The sequence below is a fragment of the Ipomoea nil genome, unplaced genomic scaffold (genome assembly GCF_001879475.1).
Source record: "Ipomoea nil cultivar Tokyo-kokei standard unplaced genomic scaffold, Asagao_1.1 scaffold2792, whole genome shotgun sequence".
NCBI lineage: Eukaryota > Viridiplantae > Streptophyta > Magnoliopsida > Solanales > Convolvulaceae > Ipomoea > Ipomoea nil.
In genome coordinates, this window is record NW_017619220.1 from 444608 (window position 1) to 466923 (window position 22316).

The window sequence follows — 22316 nt, forward strand, 5'->3', positions numbered from 1 at the left end:
CTAGTGCGATGCACGGAAAAAAATTATGTTATTATAAATATAAATAAAAAATAGAAAAACTAAAATATTTTAAATTATTTAATATAATAATATTTTTGAGCTTTCATTGGTCAAGTATTTATTATTTTTATAGAATAAAAAATTACAATTAAAATTAATATTAAAATTATAATTTTGTATGGTTAATATAATCTCTAATTATGTGCATATTCAAATAAACTTATAGAGAGAATTTACATAATTACATTGATTTATTCTTAATTGTATTTCATCTATATTATAATTTTTACAATACGAATAATAACTAAGATAATTACATTTGGAAAGCAAATTTCAAATTTTGTATGTGTAAATTTAAACTCTAATTGAACACATTTTTTATATGATTATATAATATATAACTATTTTATTTTTCAAAAGTATATTTTTTATATGATTATATAATATATAGCTATTTTATTTTTAAAATGTTGTGCTTTTTTTTTTATAATAAAGGATGTTGTGGCATTAATTGTAACATTAATTATTTCCCAAACCATATAGCTTTATTATATAAAGGATATGAGATTTGTGTTTAATAAAAAAAAAATGAATGTAACAAATACATTAATTATATATATTCATAATCAATGCACTCATAAATAACAAATTCAATATTTATATATTATTCTTTTATTGTAAGATTTTGTTTAACATTATCGTATATAATGAAGCGTTAAAAAAAAAATGAAAATCCATACTAGCTACATCAATTATTCAATTATTCAATAAAAATAAACATTATATATTTATAATTGGTTATGATTTTTGAGTGGTTTAAAACGTGAAATTTAAGTTTTGGTCCTTGTAAAATGCATGTGTTCAAATCTCACTTTTATCAGTAATGACATTGGGCAATATTTTTTAGAATCCATTTGAAAACTTGGAAATTGACTTCCATTATTAATTAAAACGAAAATATACATTATAGTCAACAGAAAAAATACTCAATTTATCAGAAAATGTATTCATAGTATTTTAGTTGGAAGACATTTTTTGGATTATTCTTTATTTTCCATCTCTCTTCATCTCTTCTTTTTTTAAGTTAGTTTCCAGATTATTATTACTATCACAACTACAACCACTAAATCAACACAATCACCTCCACCACAAACACCACCACACCACAACAGCGGCACCATGCATGACACACCACCACCACTAAACCACCACCACCAAAACACAACAACATCAACACCACTACCACACCACCAACAGAACCACCACCAACTCTGCCACACCACCAGCACCATCGCCACAAATACCACGACCACCAACACCAACACTACCACCACCATCACTACCTCACTCACACCACCATCACCCCCACACCACCACCATCACCACCACGACATCACTACCACTACTACTACCTTACAACCACCACACAACCACTACCACCACAAACACCAACACCATAACCAACACCACCACCATTCTATCACTACTACCACACACCGCCACCAACACCACCATAACCACCACCACTACCACCATCACAAACACCAACACCACCACAACCACCACTATACCCACCACCGCCATCATCACATATTATTATTATTATTATTATTATTATTATTATTATTATTATAACAATTTTTTTTTTTTTGCAATAACTGAAACTAGAATTACTGTTTGTATCATCCTTCCAATTGTTTTCCAAAAGTTGATTCAACAAAAGTAACACAAAACTGCCTACAGTGGACATGGGCAATGGAAGAACCCTTACACAGAAAGGCCAATGGGGGGGGGAGTCTTCTAATCAAAGAGACTGAATCCCATATCGTCATCTGACTCCTCTTTCTCTTCGACCTTCTTTTCCTCCTTTTTCTCCTCAGCAGCTGGAGCAGCCGCAGCAGCAGCACCAGCAGGTGCCGCAACAGCCACAGCACCACCACCACTTGGCACTGAAGCCAACTTTTCCCTCCCGGCTGCAATCAGCTCTGTAATGTCTTTCCCCTCAACTTGAGACAACAGGAGTTCAATTCTATCATCATCAGCCTCAGCTCCAACAGAAGATAGGATCTTCTTGATATCACCGGCAGAAGGACAGGCGTTGCCACCCAACACGGCCAACAAGTAAGCGGCGACGACCTTCATTTTTTTTCCCTTCAGAAAGTGAGACCGTGAGAGGCTGCTCCCTGCTAGCGTTTAGTTGGTAATAAATATTATGTTCATTTTTAGGAAAATGAACCAAATAAAAAAATGCGATTACTTAACCTACCTTCTCAAAAAACATAAAAATAGAGTTTTATAATATTCAACCAAACACCAAAAAAGTGAAATATTTTTCCGAAAATTAATTATTTTCTTGATATCATTTTCTAAGTTTCCAAACGAACCCTTATTGTAAGAGCTTTTTTTAACATTATCCTATACAATGAAGCATTATAAAAAAGAAAAAAAGAAAAATACATACTAGCTACATATATCAAGTAATAAATAAATTTAAAACGAATTCATTGATGAATTGTCAAAATGGTTGATTGGTCTAAGGTGCTAAATTCAAGTTTTGGTCCTTGTAAGAGGGTGTGGGTTCAAATCCCACTTCTAATAATACATATACTATATAAATAATAGCATTTGACAATATTTCTATAAGCAATAAATGTTGGAGGATAAAAATATAATATCCTCCCTTCCTTTTTATTTCTATTATTTTTCCCTTATTTCCTTATATAAACCAGTGTATCCTCCCATCTCTCATCATCAATAATATCACCTTTCTTCTTCATCTTCCCGAACTCTCGTTTCTCTCTGCTTCTCTTCGTTCTCCATTGATGTAGCCATTATTCCAACATGGTATCAGAGCGGCGAAGCAGCCACGCCGCCGCTGCTATCGACGCCGGAGAACCGAATCAAAGAGAGGTTCATCCGAAGACCGTCGCGCATCTCCGATCAATCCGCAGAGGATTCCAATCAAACCGCAGAGGTCCGTTTAATCCGCAGAGGATTATTGCTACAGAGAGTAGCAACAAAGCCGACGCCACCAGTCTGATTGCTACGCAGAGTAGCAATAAATCCATAGTTCACGCATCGTGAATTAGTCCGGTTGCTACGCAGAGTAGTCGATCATCAACAACGATTCCGCAGAGGAATCCACAAGATAAGGAGACTCGACTCTCCGCAGCGATCTCCACAGTCGTTCCACAGCGGATGGAAGGAATTGATATGCAGAATGAGATTCTCAATCTGAAGAAGACGGAGCAGTTCTCCGATTCAGCCAAAGCGGTTGCGTCTCTTGATCGAAAATTCGTTCAGAGAGACATTTGTAAGGCCGGCAGTTCTCTGTCTCAGAAGATGTGGCGGAATTTGTTGAAAGTTTTAAACATGAAGAGGTCACTCTCTCCTCCTCATGAAAGCTTCCGTGATCTGGTTTACCATGAGTCAAGAGGTAAAGCTAGAGATGATGGTATAGCTCTTATTGATCAAGAATGTGAGAGTGAACAGATTGATAGAGCACTATTGAAGAATGTACTAGACATTTTTGTTGAAATCAGAATGGGGCAGATGGAATACTATGAGAATGACTTTGAAGATGCATTGTTCAAGGATACTGCTGCTCATTATTCTCGGAAGGCATCAAACTGGATAGCTGAAGATTTTTGTCCAGATTACATGTTGAAGGCTGAAGAGTGCTTGAAGAAAGAGAAAGATAGAGTTGCTCATTATCTGCATTCCAGTAGTGAAACAAGGCTTTTGGAGAAAGTGAAAAATGAGAACGATTGCAGAAGGGCTTGGTTGCGAAATCAGGCGCTAATTGCGGATAACCGGATGTGGATGTCGCGATAGATGCCGGAGCAGAACATCTACCCCAATCGTGATTCTCCCCTAACTCTGGTATGGCTTCAATTGCCTCTGCTACCCATTCATTTGCTCGATTTTGATAGGTTATCTCGCATATGTGAACCAATTGAAAGTTTGGTAGAGCTTGATTCGGCCACAATCAGACGAACTAGACCAAATGTGGCAAGGGTGAGGATTGAAATCGATGTGTCTAAACCTGTCTTTGATCGCATTTGGATTCAATTTGGTGAAGGGGGAGTTTTGGATGGGTTTTGGCATAAAGTTGAGGTGGAAAGACTACCGAATTTTTGTGTTGTATGTGGCCGGTTTGGTCACCTGGTGGGGAATTGTAGGCAAAGAGGGGGAACTGAGGTGAGGTTAAGAAGAAGAGAAGAAAGGGGCACATCACCTACTTGTAAAAATGTCCCAATGACTCTTTCTGGAGTTATAAGAAAGGAAGATGGCTAAACATTTAAGGAGAATCAGGGGCCTGATGTGGATTATTCAGGCCAAGGTACAGAAAAAGTAGAAGCTGATGTGAGCTTTAAGGACAATGAGGGGAAGAGCCCTAATTAGAGAACAATGCCACAAGCTGGTCTTGTCACAGAAACTGTCAAACTGGCTTGAAGCAAAATGAGCCTTGTGAAGCATAAATATATGCAGTAAGTAGTTCTAAAAGTAAGGTGGATCAGGCTGCTGAGTCTCCTGAGTTGAGGCCTGATCTGGAAGCAAATTGGCATCATTACCAAGTGAAGAATTTACCAGCATCATCATTCTCATATTATTGCTTCTATTAGCATTTTCTATTCTCTCTTTAGTACATGGTTGCTGAAAGCCTATTCTTGGGGTTTTCTCACATATTGTTTAGATGAGGATGAGAATATTGTTTTTTTTTTTGTTTTCCTTTTTTCCCCTTTTGTGTCTAAGCTGGGCATGTAGGATCTACACGCTCCAGCTTACGGGGGGGTGTTGGAGGATAAAAATATAATATCCTCCCTTCCTTTTTATTTCTATTATTTTTCCCTTATTCCCTTATATAAACCAGTGTATCCTCCCATCTCTCATCATCAATAATATCACCTTTCTTCTTCATCTTCCCGAACTCTCGTTTCTCTCTGCTTCTCTTCGTTCTCCATTGATGTAGCCATTATTCCAACAATAAAAATGTTTGTAACAAAACACATTATTTGAATTTAAAATTAATACATTCTTTAATAAATCAAATTAATATTTATACAATATTTTTTTCATATAAAAAATACTTTAACTTTGTGGTATATAATGTGGCAATTTCAAAAAATGAAAATACATACTAGCTACCGTATTTAATAAATTTAAATATTATTTAATGATAAATGATCATGATGAACAATGGTCTAAGACGCATAATAACGACATTTGGAAATATTTCTTGTACTAAGAGATTTGTATTTAATAAAAAAAATTAGTGTAACAAACACATTATTTGTACTCATAATCAATGCATTCATAAATAACAAATTCAATATTTATATATTATTCTTTAATTGTAAGAATTTTTTTAACATTATCGTATATAATGAAGCGTTATAAAAAAAATGAAAATTCATACTAACTACATCAATTATTTAATAAAAATAAACATTATATATTTATAATTGGTTATGATGTTTGAGTTGTTTAAAATGTGAAATTTAGATTTTGGTCCTTGTAAAAGGCATGTGCTCAAATCCCACTTCTATCAAAAATCACATTAGACAATATTTTTTAGAATTCGTTTGAAAACCTGGAAAATGACTTCCATTATTAAGTAAAATGAAAATATTCATTAAGGTCGACAGGAAAAAAAAAAAGGCTCAATTTTTCAGAAAATATATTCCTAGTTTTTTAGTTGGAAGACGTTTTTGGAATTATTCTTTATTTTCCATCTCTCTTCCTCTCTTGTTTTTCAAGTTAATTTCCAGATTATTATTATTACCACCACTACAACCACCAAATCATCACAATCACCTCCACCACACCATAACAGCACCATGACACACTGCCACCACTAAACCACTACCACCAACAACAACAACACCAACACCACTACCACACCACCACCAGAATAACCACAACCTCTACCACACCACCAGCAACATCGTCATGAATACCACGACTACCAACACCATCACCACCACAACCTTACTCACACCACCATCACCACTACGACACCACTACCACTACTACTACCCTACAACCACCACACAACCACTACCTCCACAAACACCAACACCATCACCAACACCACCACCATCACTACTACCACACATCGCCACCAACAGTATCATATATAACCACCGCAACTACCACCATCACCAAAACCAACACCACCACAACCACCACTATATCCACCACCACCAGGACAACAACACCGCCATTATCACTTATTATTATTATTATTATTATTATTATTATTATTATTATTATTATTATTATTATTATTATTATAACAAATATAATGTTCATTTTCAGGAAAATGAACCAAATAAAAAAAAAATGCAATTACTTAGCCTACCTTCTACAAAAACAGAAAAATATAGTTTTCTAACATTCAACCAAGCACCAACAAAGTAAAATATTTTTCCGAAAATTAGTTATTTTCTTGATATCATTTTCAAAGTTTCCAAACGAACCCTTATTGTAAGAGCTTTTTTAACATTATCGTATACAATGAGGCATTATCAAAAATTAAAAAAAAATTAACAAAAATACAAACTAGCTACATATATCAAGTATTAAATAAATTAAAACATTATTCATTGATAAATGGTTAGGATGGCCGAGTGGTCTAAGGTGCCAGACTCAAGTTCTTGTCGTCGTAAGAGGGCATGGGTTTAAATCACACTTCTAATAGCATTTGACAATATATCTATAAGCAATAAAAATGTGGGTAACAAAACACATTATTTGAATTTAAAATTAATACATTCTTTAATAAATAATATTAATATTTATACAATACTTTTTCTTATAAAAAATGCTTTACCCTTGTGGTATATAATGTGGCAATTTCAAAAAATGAAAATACATAGTAGTTACAATATTTAATAAATTTAAACATTATTTAATGATAAATGATCATGATGGATTGTGGTCTAAGACGCATAATAACGACATTTGGAAATATTTCTTGTACTAAGAGATTTGTATTTAATAAAAATTAATGTAACAAGCACATTAATTTTATTCATAATCAATGTATTCATAAATAAAAAATTTAATATTTATATATTATTATTTTATTGTAAGAATTTTTGTAACATTATCGTATATAATGAAGCGTTATAAAAAAAATGAAAATTCATACTAACTACATCAATTATTTAATAAAAATAAACATTATTTAGTTATAATTGGTTAGGATGTTTGAGTTGTTTAAAATGTGAAATTTATGTTTTGGTCCTTGTGATGAGAACTGATTGTATTATATTTTCTGAACTTGATTACAGTGAGATCAGATGATGTGAATATATAGAATAAAAAGTCACAGTGTGACAATGATAAGATGTAGAGAGTCACAGTGTGACAAGGATAAGAAGTTCTAAACAGACTCATATACATAGAGTCCTAATACTCCCCCTCAAGCACAGTGTATACTAGTAACCTATAGCTTGTCCCTTAAGGAAGAAAATCTAGGTCCAGGCAGAGCTTTGGTGAAGATATCAACAAGTTGATCCTTTGTGGAGATGATGTTGACTTGGATATCGCCCGAAGCTACTCGATCACGAACAAAATGATAATCAATCTCCACATGCTTGGTGCGCGCATGAAAGATTGGATTGGCACTCATATATGTAGCTCCTAGATTATCACACCATAATTTTGGAATGGAAATACCCGGAATCTGTATCTCACGCAATAATGACATAATCCATAGAACCTCAGCACAAACATCTGCAAGAGCTTTGTATTCAGCCTCAGTGGATGACCTGGCAACAGTTCTCTGTTTCTTGCAAACCCATGATATAAGATTACTCCCCAAGAAAACAGCAAAACCACTCGTGGATTTTCGATCGTCAGGACAACCAGCCCAATCAGAATCAGAGAAAGCATGAATGTCTCTAGATGAGCACCTTCGTATGCGTAAACCATGATCAACTGTTCCCTTAACATACCTGAGTACCCGTTTGAGCTGCTCCCAGTGTGATATGGTGGGAGCATGCATATGCTGGCATAACTAATTAACTGCAAAGGATAGGTCAGGTCGTGTGACAGTGAGATATTGCAGTGCTCCAGCTAGACTCCTGTACTGTGTGGGATCATCATATAGATCTGAATTGAAGGGGACACTTTTCGAGACAGAGATAGGTGTAGAAAGGGGTTTGCATTCAGACATTCCAGCCCGTTTTAAAATATCATTCATATACCGTTGTTGAGATAAAATAATCTCATTGTCACTCTTAACTGTTTCAATACCCAGAGAAAAATTTGGTTCATCAAGATCTCTGATTTTGAATGTAGCAGACAGTTTGGACAAGAGCTGAGACATAATACCCTGATCACTTCCCATTACAAGAATGTCATCCACATACACCAATAGATAAACCAAAGCAGAGTCTTTAGAGTAATAGAATAGAGAGACATCTGTCTTGGATGCTTGAAAGCCAACCGATAGTAAGAACGTATGTAGTCTATTAAACCAAGCTCTAGGAGCTTGTTTTAACCCATACAGAGATCTTTTTAACAAACAAACATGATTCGGGAAGTTAGCATCAATATAACCAGGGGGTTGCTTCATATAAACTGTTTCAGCCAGATTACCATTCAGAAAAGCATTATGAACATCTAGCTGTTTGATAGACCACCCAGATGATAAAGCTAGAGATAGAAGGAGTCTTACAGTCGTAGGCTTTACCACTGGACTAAAAGTGTCGAAGAAGTCCTGACCTGGAACCTGATTAAAACCTTTCGCAACCAGCCTGGCTTTATGCCTTTCAATAGCACCATCAGCCTTTCTCTTCGTACGAAACACCCATTTACAGCCAATAATATTCATACCTGCAGTGGGTGGAACTAGAGACCATGTGTGGTTATGCAGGAGAGCATTGAATTCTTGGTCCATGGCTTCACGCCACTCAGGATATTTGACAGCTTGAGAGTGACATGTGGGTTCCGTGGGATGCACCTGAGCTGCTAGAGCAAAAAGATGAGCATCTGCGTTGCTGCGAGTGGCCATAGAGTGAGTACGGACATTGGGCCTGATGGACCACCCACGTGGACGGCCTCGCCGGCGAGCAACAGGCTCCACAGGATCACCCGACGAGGCAGCCTGTCCGGGATCCACGGCTGGTTCGAATGAAGCAGGTAGCGGCGGTTCTGGCAGCTCATCATTGGACACGGCAGGAATATGTGTGCTGTGACTGAGAACAGATTCCGCCCAAGGTCCAGAAAACGGAGTAGATAGATCCTGCAAAGAAGTTTTAGTAGCAAAGGGGAAAACTTCTTCATCAAATCTGACATGCCTACATGTGTAAATTTTATTAGTATGTAAGTCCATGCATCTGTACCCCTAAAGGACTCAGGATAACCTAGGAAGACACATGGAGAAGACCTGTATGACATCTTATGACGATTATATGGTCGAAGATGAGGGTAGCATAAACACCCAAAGACACGAAGAAAAAGATAGGAAGGTGTGAATTTATGTAACAGGAGATGAGGACTGGAGTTATTTAATACAGAAGATGGCATTCTGTTAATTAAATAGACAGCAGTCTCAAAGGCAAAATCCAAAAATTTCAAAGGAACAGAGGCATGAGCTAGAAGAGCCAGACCAGTTTCAACAATGTGACGATGTTTTCGTTCAACACGACCATTCTGTTCATGTGTATAGGCACAGGATTGTCTATGTTGAATTCCTAATTGAACAAACAAAGAATGCAACTTTTTGTACTCAGCACCTAAATCAGACTGAATGGCCTTTATTTTGCAATTAAAGGACCGTTCAACAAGAGTACGAAATTTATCAAAGATGACATAAAGATCATACTTTAATTTCATAGGGAAGAACCATGTATAACAGGAATAGTCATCCACAAAGATCACAAAATAACGGAAGCCAGAAGTAGATGAAGTGGGCGCAGGACCCCAAATGTCTGTGTAAATAAGATATAGGACTTGAGAACTAGAGGAAGCAACACGGGGGAGGGGAAAACGAGCAGATTTGCCTAATTGACACGCATTACATAAAGAATTATGACAACGAATATTATCACAAGACCCATTAACCAAACAAGAACGAAGTATATGGCTAAGAACACGGTTATGAGGATGACCCAGACGATTGTGCCAAGTGGAAGCCGAGGCACGAGCGGAAATTAACGCTGACGGAGACGAACTAGGTAATGAAAGTGTGTATATTCCCCCCGAACTATTGCCCCGAAGAAGTATTTCCTTGGTATTGATATCTTTCACAAAAAAAAAAAGGGGTGAAACTCAAAAAAGACTTTGTTATCGGATGCAAACTTCTGAACAGATAATAAAGAATTAGACAAACGCGGAACGTGAAGTATATCAGACAATGTAAATGATCTAGAAGGGGTATTAAAAGAGGCATGGCCAACATGACTAATAGATAAACCCATACCGTCACCGACACGTAAAGTGTCATTACCAGTGTACTTCTCCGATGTAGAAAGGGCAGCGATGTTTGGAGTTGCATGATTTGTGGCTCCAGTGTCGGGAACCCAAGTATGAGAATTTGACGAGGTTTTAGCAACTAAACCATTCTGAAACACCAAATTAGCCTGAGAACCCGGAGCCCCTGAATATCGCCGAAAACAGTTGACTCCCGTGTGACCGAAACTTTTGCAAATTTGACACGGATCATTATAGCGCCAAAAACAATTGGCTCCCATGTGACCAAAACGTTTGCAAATTTGACACGGATCATCATAGCGCCAAAAACAATTGGCTCCCGTGTGACCAAAACGTTTACAAATTTGACACAGATCATCATAGCGCCAAAAACAATTGACTCCTGTGTGGCCGAAACCTTTACAGATTTGACACGGATCATCGAAGCCACGTTGCTGACCTCCACGGTAATTAAGGTTGCCATCACAGCGCTACATCTTCTTGATTTTATGAATCACAAAACCCTAGCTAACTGATACCAAATGAGAACTGATTGTATTATATTTTCTGAACTTGATTACAATGAGATCAGATGATGTGAATATATAGAATAGAGAGTCACAGTGTGGCAAGGATAAGAAGTTCTAAACAGACTCATATACATAGAGTCCTAATACTTGTAAAAGGCATGTGTTCAAATCCCACTTCTATCAATAATGACATTGGGCAATATGTTTTAGAATCCGTTTGAAAACCTGGAAAATAACTTCCATTATTAAGTAAAACGAAAATATTCATTATGGTCGACATAAAAAAAAAAGGATCAATTTATCAGAAAATGTATTCCTAGTTTTTCTGTTGGAAAACATTTTTTGAATTATTCTTTATTTTCCATCTCTCTTCCTCTCTTCTTTTTTAAGTTAGTTTCCAGATTATTATTATTACCACCACTACAACCACCAAATCATCACAATCACCTCCACCAGAAACGCCACCACACCACAACAGCACCATGACACACCACCACCACCACCAACAACAACACCAACACCACTATCACACCACCACAAGAATAACCACAACATCTACCACACAACCAGCAACATCGCCACAAATACAACGACTGCCAACACCACCACTACCACTACCTCACTCACACTACCATCACTCCCACACCACCACGACACCACTACCACTACTACTACCCTACAACCACCACATAACCACTACCTCCACAAACACCAACACCATCACCATCACCAACACCACCACCATCACTACTACCACACACCCCCACCAACAGCACCATAACCACCACAACTACCACCATCACCAAAACCAACACCACCACTAGAACAACACCACCGCCATTAACATATATTATTATTATTATTATTATTATTATTATTATTATTATTATTATTATTATTATTATTATTATTATTATTATTATTATTATTATTATTATTATTATTATTATTATTATTATAACACATATAATGTTCATTTTCATGAAAATGAACCAAATAAAAAAAAATGCAATTACTTAACCTACCTTCTACAAAAACAGAGAAATATAATTTTCTAACATTCAAACAAGCACCAGAAAAGTAAAATATTTTTTCCAAAAATTAGTTATTTTCTTGATATCATTTTTTAAGTTTCCAAACGAACCCTTATTGTAAGAGCTTTTATAACATTATCGTATATAATGAAGCATTATCAAAAAAAAATTAACAAAAATACATACTAGCTACATATATCCAGTATTAAATAAATTAAAACATTATTCATTAATAAATGGTCAAGATGGTTGAGTGGCTTAAGGCATTAAACTCAAGTTTTGGTCTTCGTAAGAGGGCATGGGTTCAAATCCCATTTCTAACAATATACATACACTATATATATAATAGCATTCGACAATATTTTTATAAGCAATAAAAGATTTGTGTTCAATAAAAATGTTTGAATAAAGCACATTATTTGAATTTAAAATTAATACATTCTTTAAAAAATCAAATTAATATTTATACAATATTTTTTTCTTATAAAAAATACTTTAACCTTGTGGTATATTTTTTTTTTTGAAAGTTACTGGCTCTATTACATTGTAGTATCTGTTCATAACCTTGTGGTATATAATTGGCAATTTCAAAAAAATGAAAATACGAGCTTTTTTAACTTTATCGTATACAATGAAGAATTATCAAAAATAAAATAAAAAATTATCAAAAATACATACTCGCTGCATATATCAAGTATTAAATAAATTAAAGGATTATTACTTGATAAATGGTCAGGATGGCCGAGTGGTCTAAGGCGCCTTCAAATTAATATTTATACAATATTTTTTTCTTATAAAAAAATACTTTAACCTAGTGGTATATAATTGGCAATTTCAAAAAATGAAAATACAAGCTTTTTTAACTTTATCGTATACAATGAAGAATTATCAAAAATAAAATAAAAAATTATCAAAAATACATACTCGCTACATATATCAAGTATTAAATAAATTAAAGCATTATTCATTGATAAATGGTCAGGATGGCCGAGTGGTCTAAGGCGCCTTCAAATCCCACTTCTGACAATATACATACATACATATATATACATACATATATATACATACATATATATATATATATATATATATATATATATATATATATATAATAGCATTTGACAATATTTCTATTAGCAATAAAATATTTGTGTTCAATAAAAATGTTTGTAACAAAACACATTATTTGAATTTAAAATTAATACATTCATTAATAAATCAAATTAATATTTATACAATACTTTTTTCTTATAAGAAATACTTTAACCTTGTGGTATATAATGTGGCAATTTCAAAAAAATGAAAATACATACTAGCTACAGTATTTAATAAATTTAAACATTATTTATTGATAAATGATCATGATGGACAGTGGTCTAAGACGCATAATAACGACATTTGGAAATATTTCTAGTAATAAAAGATTTGTGTTTAATAAAAAAATTAATGTAACAAACACATTAATTGTATTCATAATCAATGCATTCATATATAACAAATTCAATATTCATATATTATTCTTTTATTGTAAGAATTTTTTTAACATTATCGTATATAATGAAGCGTTATAAAAAAAAAATGAAAATCCAAATTAACTACATCAATTATTTAATAAAAATAAACATTATTTATTTATTATTGGTTAGGATGTTTGAGTGGTTTAAAATGTGAAATTTAGGTTTTGGTCCTTGTAAAAGGCATGTGTTCAAATCCTACTTCTATCAATAATGACATTGGGCAATATTTTTTAGAATATGTATTCCTAGTTTTTTAGTTGGAAGACATATTTCGGATTATTCTTTATTTTTCATCTCTCTTCCTCTCTTCTTTTATAAGTTAGTTTCTAGATTACTATTATTACCACCACTACAACCACAAAATCATCACAATCACCTCCACCACAAACACCACCACCCCATAACAGCACCATGACACACCACCACCACCACTGAACCACCACCACCACCAACAACAACACCACCACCCCACCACCACCAGAACCACCACAAACCTCTTCCACACCACCAGCAAATTCGCCACAAATACTACCACTACCAACACCACCACTACCACCACCACCGCTACCGCACTCACACCACCATCACCACCACTACCACTACTACTACCCTACAACAACAACACAACCACTACAACCACAAACACTAACACACCACCATCACTACTACCACACACCGCCTCCAACAGCACCATAGCCACCACCACTACCACCATCACCGAAACCAACACCACCACTATATACACCACCACCATAACAACACCACCGCCATCATCACATATTATTATTATTATTATTATTATTATTATTATTATTATTATTGTTGTTGTTGTTGTTGTTGTTGTTGTTGTTGTTGTTGTTGTTGTTGTTGTTGTTCTTATTATTATTATAACAAATATTATGTTCATTTTCAGGAAAATGAATCAAATAAAAAAAAATGCAATTACTTAACCTACCTTTTTAAAAAAACAAAAAAATATAGTTTTCTAACATTCAACCAAATACCAAAAAAAAGTAAAATATTTTTTTGAAAATTAGTTATTTTCTTGATATAATTTTCTAAGTTTCCAAACGAACTCTTATTGTAAGAGTATTTTTAACATTATCGTATACAATAAAGCATTATCAAAAATAAAATAAATAATTAATAAAAATACATATTCGCTACATATATTAAGTATTAAATAAATTAAAACATTATTCATTAATATATGGTTAGGATGGTTGAGTAGTTTAAGGCGTTAAACTCAAGTTCTGGTCCGCATAAGAGGGTGTGGTTTCAAATCTCATATAATAGCATTTGACAATATTTCTATTAGCAATAAAATTGTTTGTTACAAAACACATTAGTTGAATTTAAAATTTAAAATTAATACCTTCGTTAATAAATCAAATTAATATTTATACAATATTGTTTTCTTATAAGAAATACTTTAACCTTGTGGTATGTAACGTGGCAATTTCAAAAAATTAAAATGCATACTAGCTACAGTATATAATAAATTTAAACATTATTTATTGATAAATGATCATAATGGACAGTGGTCTAAGACGCATAATAACGATATTTGAAAATATTTCTAGCAATATGAGATTTGTGTTTAATAAAAAAATTAATGTACAAACACATTAATTGAATTCATAATCAATGCATTCATAAATAACAAATTCAATATTTATATATTATTCTTTATTTGTTAGAATTTTTTTAACATTATCGTATATAATGAAGCCTTATAAAAAAAATGAAAATTCATACTAACTATATCATTTATTTAATAAAAATAAACATTATTTATTTATAATTGGTTAGGATTTTTGAGTTGTTTAAAATGTGAAATTTAGATTTTGGTCCTTGTAAAGGCATGTGCTCAAATCCCACTTCTACATTGGGCAATATTTTTTAGAATCCTTTTGAAAATTTAGAAAATGACTTCCTTTATTAAGTAAAACGAAAATATTCATTATGGTCGACAGAAAAAATGCATAATTTATCAAAAAATGTATTCTTAATTTTTTAGTTGGAATATGATTTGATTATCTCTATAATTACAAAATCCATTATCTCATTTAAATCAGGTATCATTCAATTAATTTAGCTTTATCCGTCTTTTGATCGTCTCTTCATTTCATCGCATCCTCACTCATTTCTCCTCACTTCATCGACTTCCTCACTACATTGCCTAATCATTTAATTGCATCGTCACTCTTAAGATCAATTGACTTGATTTTTTGTTTTTTTTTTTTGTTTTTTTTTTTGTATTTTAAACATTTATTCCGATTGTAGGGTCATACATACATAACCAAACATCAAAATCGATAATCATTCTAATTCCATCATACTACCAAACATGCAAAATATTTTCACCAAAACTCGTTCCAATTACCAAATATTTGATTCCCAATAAATTTTGATTCCCATATTCAAACCAAACACACCATTAGCTTTCTATTCTCTTTTTCTCGGCAGGTCACGCCAGCCAAACACAGCACACGTTAATACGGAATATAGCAGTTCGTGTCTTTCTTGGCACAGCACACCGCTACAATATAATAATGCATATATTAGCTATTAATTCGTACGGAATAATAACACATGTCCAATAAAGTATTGCTCCTATTAAGTATAATAAAATATTGAATCCAAGTTTTAAGCGCCAAAATAATGAGTTAAATAAAATGATTGGAATTTGGGATTTTGTAATTAATAGCTAATAATTAGCAACGCACACCCATTCTCTCATTAAATATAATATCGTTAAACAAATGATAAATAAACATGTGAGCAGATAATTAGCAACGCACACCCATTCTCTCATTAAATATAATAATATATTAATATCGTTAACCAAATGATAAATAAACGTGTGAGCAGACGCCGTTTTGTGGGTATATATATACAGAATACACCTGATGTATTGAAACGTACATGTGCAAACTTTGAGATCGAATCGAGAGTGAGTGAGCAATCAAGAATCAGCAATGGCAGGAAGATGGTCTCTTCAAGGCATGACTGCTCTTGTTACTAATCTATCTATCAGGGCCGGATTTTAGGCTGTGCAAGCTGGGCTACCGCACAGGGCCCCCAATTTTAGAGGGGCCCCAAATTTTAGAGGTTTAATATTTAATTTTTACACAGTTAGTTTCGAAATAAAAATTAAAAGTTTTCAATTGAATATAAAAGGTTTTATGAAGAGGTGGTGAGAATATGTATTTATTGTATTTTAACTTGTAGGTCAAAGGTTCGAAACTTACATGTATTGGTTTTCAAAATTGTAATTTTGTAGGGCCACATTTATTTACTAGAACAGGGCCACAAAAACTTAAAATACGGCCCTGCTATCTATACACTACATTTATCAACTCCAAATGTGTGTGAAAATTAGAAAATGCAATAAATAATATATATTTTTTGTGCACCAATCTTAGGCATGAAATAGTGGAAGAATTTGCTAGTCTTGGAGCAACTTTGTACACATGTTCGCGTAACCAAAAGGAGCTTGACGAGTGCCTCAAAATTTGGAAAGACAAGGACTATCACGTTTTTTGTTCTACTTGTGACATATTACAACCATCTGAACGTGAGAATTTAGTGCAGTTGGTTTACAAACAGTTTGACGGAAAGCTCAATATCTTAGTAAGTTGAAAAAGAAAAAAAAAATATTTGAACATATTTTTCATTTCATGTAAAAAAATATATTACAAACTAGACAGTTTAGTTGATTCTAATGTGAAATTGCTTTTTTAACCACAGGTAAATAATGTGGGCAGAATTATACCAAAGGATACTCTGAAATCAAACGCAGAGGATTACTCCATTGTGATTGGAACAAATCTAGAGGCTTCATTGCACTTTAGCCAGCTTGCACACCCATTGTTGAAGGCCACGGGAAATGGAAGCATAGTCTTCATCTCTTCATGTGCTAGTTTTGTTTATGCACCCGTTCATACAATCTATGCTGCATCCAAAGGTATATTATATTAGTACACACTACTAGCTACATTTATCTTAAGATCAGATATTATCGGATTTGATATAATTTATCGGATTTGATATAATTTATGATTTTACTGTTTTTTAAAATGTGCTACATTGTTCTTTTTATTTTATTTAACATATTTTTACTATTTATTGATACAGGGGCCATTAATTCACTAGCAAAGAACTTGGCTTGCGAATGGGCAAGTGACAACATCCGCGTGAATGTTGTTGCACCATGGCCGATGCAAATCTCCCTCACCGAGTCTTCTAAAGTAAAGTTCATTCTTATTTTTTTATATGACTCAAAAATTAAATACCTAATTAATAATTTTTATTAATTTAATTTGAATTTGCAGAAAGAACATGGGAAAATAGTAGAAGCTTTGATCCAAAGAACACCACAACACCGACTTGCAGAGCCGAGAGAAGTGTCTGCGGCGGTAGCATTCCTTTGCTTCCGATCCCGGCGGCTTCTTTTGTCACCGGTCAAATCATTTGTGTGGATGGTGGAGCAACAATTTATGGTCTCTGAATCAATCAATGCAAATTAAGCATATGGTTAAACATGTTTGCCTAATTAACTGGAAAATATTTTCCGGGCTGTACTTGTTTTTGCTTAATTATGATTGTGTTTATAAGGAAATAATGAAAGAAATTAAGGTATTACTTTGTAATATGATAATTAATGTTTACATTCAAATTCTGATATTTTTGTTTTTCTTTTTTTAATGCTACTGACTTGTCAACAACGTTTCCACTGAGACTGGATCGTCGCATATAGAAAAAGTCACTACATGCCAACTGAGCATAACATACTTAACATATATAACCTTCTTAGTTGTTTGAAGTTAAACTACGATATCTTCCATATCTTGTATTACTATAAATAGTCATTCATATTTGTACAAAATACAAGTGAAAAATCTTTCGCAAAGATCAATCACAAAGTTTCCTTGTTACTTTCTCAACTCCAATGATAGTCCTTCAACAGTTGTATCACCAAGCAACTGCCCCTTCACAGTCTGACTACTTCATTGCAAGGATCTTCTATCAAGTCCTCTTGAGTGAAGAATCTGCCAACACTTCATGGTTGAGAGTTATTGGTGTTCGGTGCTGGACACTTTGAATCAAGAAAATTCAAGTTGAAGTTGGCATATATGCTGAATATTATATTGCGAGTTAATACCCAAAATGGTCCTCCGACTATTAACTAATACTCAATTTTGTCCCAAAGTATTAAACGTACTCAATTTAGTCCTCTTACTTTTAAAATCACACCCAATGTGGTCCTCCGTTACAATTTCCATCTATCCACCGTTATTTTGAAAGGCATAAGCGTCATTTAGTGGAGATTTCTTCATCATCTTCATCAAAACGTGAAGACAGAACAAGTTTCCAGTGTCCAAAAGGCCTGGCCACTGGATTTTTCAAGGATGTTGATGAATTTGATGACCAGATTTCTTCATTGCTACCATCTAGAAGCACTAGGATCCCATTGTGTTTGAGCATTAGCTTTCCAGAAGTGTATTTTAACGGAGTTTCTCTGTTAGCAACACAAACCACATCCTTAGTTGGTATCTTGTTGTACCAAATGCCTATGTAGTATCTGTTTTGACAAAAAGGATAAGCATTGTTTCATGAAAGAAGAGATTGTTGCTTAATGAAACCTCTCTCCCATAGAAATGGATCTGCCTTCTAATTTCGACAACCAAAAACAGACATGTAGGAGAAATCCCAATTGATATTAGACTTTGCTCTTTACGGACTTCAGCCAAGCACATAGAATAGTAGAATTCACATTAATTTTTTTTTTAATTTTCTGGAAGATGATATTTATCTATGTATAATTTGAGTTGAAATTCGGGCAAAATAATTAAGAAAACATTGATGGCGTTCTTGAGGGAGATCCTGGGGAATGTCACCGGCGCCACTGTGCAAAGCGATAGCCCAACCCAACCAGTTGCTGGAAACAGATGAGGGTGTCGCATCTTGCTGCTCGCCACTGCTCAGCCGTCGAACCACCACCTGGCTACGCCGGAGCTCGTCGGAGGGAAGGTATGCTACGCTAGAAGGTCGCCGGAACACGCTCATATCACCGATCGTCGATCTGCTGCTGTCGCTGACTACGAAGAGGAAGGAGGGCGAGAAGGGAGAGACGAAGAGGAAAGGGGGCGAGAAGGTTGAAGAAGATGGGGGGTTGTTCTTGTTTGTTTTTGGCGAGGGAGTAGCTGCTGTAGGAAGAAACAGGTTTGGCTCACTAAAATGACGTTTATGCCCTCAAAATAACAGTGGTTTGACGGTAATTGTAACGGGAGAGTATATTGGGTGTGATTTTAAAAGTAAGAGGACTAAATTGAGTACGTTTAATACTTTGGGACAAAATTAAGTATTAACTAATAGTCAGAGGACCATTTTGGGTATTAACTTATAAGTGTAAGCTTAAGTTTGTTAAGATTGGGCAAGCTTGAAAATTTTTATTGACTAAACTACTGCATATGAAAAAAATTTACGTACTAAAAATCTAAAGTTATTCCATTGGTGAATTTTTCATAAAAGCAACCTGAGAAATTTGATATCATTTTATATCTCAAAAGTTCTAATTTGATTATCTTTATTGCTTAGTAAAGAACATTGAAAATTGATAGGATAGTGTGTTTCACACGTCTGAAGACAATGATCGAAGTGTTTCTTTGTTTGTGCTAAGTCTTAAGTTTATTATACAAGAGTCAGGTTCTTAACAATTCATACTAAAGTTATTAAAATGTTTTTATAATTGAACAATCTTGAAATAAGAGGCTAAGAAGTGAAAAATAATGTTTTGAAAGTGGTTTTAATATAAGGAGAATAAAATGTGAATTTCCTACTATACCCCTCAAATTTTAAATATTTTTAAATTTGTCCATCAATTTTAAAGGTCGAGGATCAAATGCGCCACTTCGTTCATAACTTAGGGACTAAAAATGAATACGGTCATAAGTCAGAGACTGAGTCGGAACTTGAGTATAACTCAGGGACCAAAGATTTAATTTTCCCTTATTTAAACTTGAGTATACGGATCAAGGCTTGTCTATTGATAGTTTGCATATCTTCGTAGATGCCGCTGTTTTCCCAGAAAGTCATGAGGCTAGCTATGGAATTTTTATTAAATATTCAAACGGGGTGTTTTTTGGAGCGCGCCATGGCCCTATGAACTGTCTAGATGATGCTCACCTCGCGGAATCTATGGCGATTAAGGAAGCTTTGTTGTGGGCTAAGGATTTGAATCTTACAAAGGTTATAGTGTTTTCGGATTGCCAGACGGTATGCAATTTCTTTAAGAGCTCTTTGCCGGACTTTACTTACACGGGTTGTATTTTGAACAAGTGCCGGGAAATTCAACGAGACTTTGATTCTATGTCTCTTTGTTTTGTGCCTCGATCAGTGAACATAGTCGCCCATACCTTAACTAGGGCTGCTCGTTCGTATTCTGGTCCTCTTACTTATTTCAATTCTACTCCGCAATGTATTGAACATTTGATTTAATGAAGTTTGTTTCTTTTGGTTTTCAAAAAAAAACTAAAGATGAAGAATATGCTGATGGGCTATTTGTTGGACCGGTCTGGCAACCAATATATTAATTGGGCTTATTGTTAACTTCGGCTCTATTTTTAGTGAGAAATTGATTGAATTATAAAGATGGGCTGAGTTTGGTCCATTTCAGCAAGGCCCGGGCTTCCTTTAAATTTTTTTTTTTTGGCCTATTTGGCTTATTTAAAGTATTCTGACGAGTAGTTATGCTGTGCATCCGTATGCACTATGTATGGTGCATACGGATGCAAAAACGACGTCATTTTATTAAAAACGCGCGTCTCCCCTTAAAAAAAAATTTAAGTTCGATTCCCAGCAACAACATTATGTTATTCATTCATTCTGGAATTTTAGTTCATAGATTATGGAATTTTAGTTCATTGATTCTGGAATTATAGTTCATCGATTATGGAATTGTAGTTCATCGATTCTGAAATTTTAGTTCATTCATTCTAGAATTTTTAGTTCATATATTAGATTCTGGAATTATAGTTCATCGATTATGGAATTATAGTTCATCGATTATGGAATTATAGTTCATCGATTCTGAAATTATAGTTCATCGATTCTGGAATTTTAGTTCATATGTTGTTGCTGGGAATCGAACTTGAATTTTTTTTTTTTAAGGAGAGACGCGCGTTTTTAATAAAACGACGTCGTTTTTGCATCCGTATGCACCATGCATGGTGCATACGGATGCACAGCATAATTTGCCGTATTCTGACTTTAAATTCTAGGCCTATTTAATTTTGAGGTTTTTGGGCCTATTCATTAAGAAAATTCTATTAAATTATAATTCAATTTGAGCTTCTTGATTTCTTTTAGCTTGTTTAGTTGAATTTTAATTTAATATAGTATATGCTCATATTAAATTGTTTAAAGTATTGCAATTTATTTATGATATATATGAGCTCTTCAAGTTTAATAATATGCTTATCCTATTATGCTTTGTATATACAATTTATTGCTATGAATATGCCTATAGAAGAGCATGTTGAAGTATGCCTTAGTGCCTTTAGGAAGGATTAAGCATTAAGGAATGATTTTGCATATTATTGTTTTTGGTTTGTGTCAAATTAAAAGGCACATTAAAGAATCCTAAAAGCTATATGTCCTGGCTACTATTACTATGCGTGATCTTATCACACTTGTTCTGGACAAGAGCAATTATTTCACATGGGTTTTCGATATTGAAATTTATCTCGATCCTACGTCATCATGAAGACATAATCGTTAAGAAGTCCACAAGCGATGCGGCTAAG

The 22316-nt window shown here is 34.1% G+C and overlaps 1 protein-coding gene and 1 pseudogene across 1 annotated transcript; one reads left to right on the plus strand and one right to left on the minus strand.

The window, feature by feature from the left end:
- Positions 1-1638: 1638 nt before the first annotated feature.
- On the minus strand, positions 1639-2199 carry LOC109157798 (60S acidic ribosomal protein P2A-like). The gene has a single exon (XM_019305639.1). It carries the CDS (start codon positions 2140-2142, stop codon positions 1801-1803), a length of 342 nt encoding a protein of 113 aa, XP_019161184.1. The 5' UTR covers positions 2143-2199; the 3' UTR covers positions 1639-1800.
- A 14288-nt stretch (positions 2200-16487) lies between these two features.
- Positions 16488-18034, plus strand: LOC109157756 (annotated as a pseudogene).
- Positions 18035-22316: the final 4282 nt, after the last annotated feature.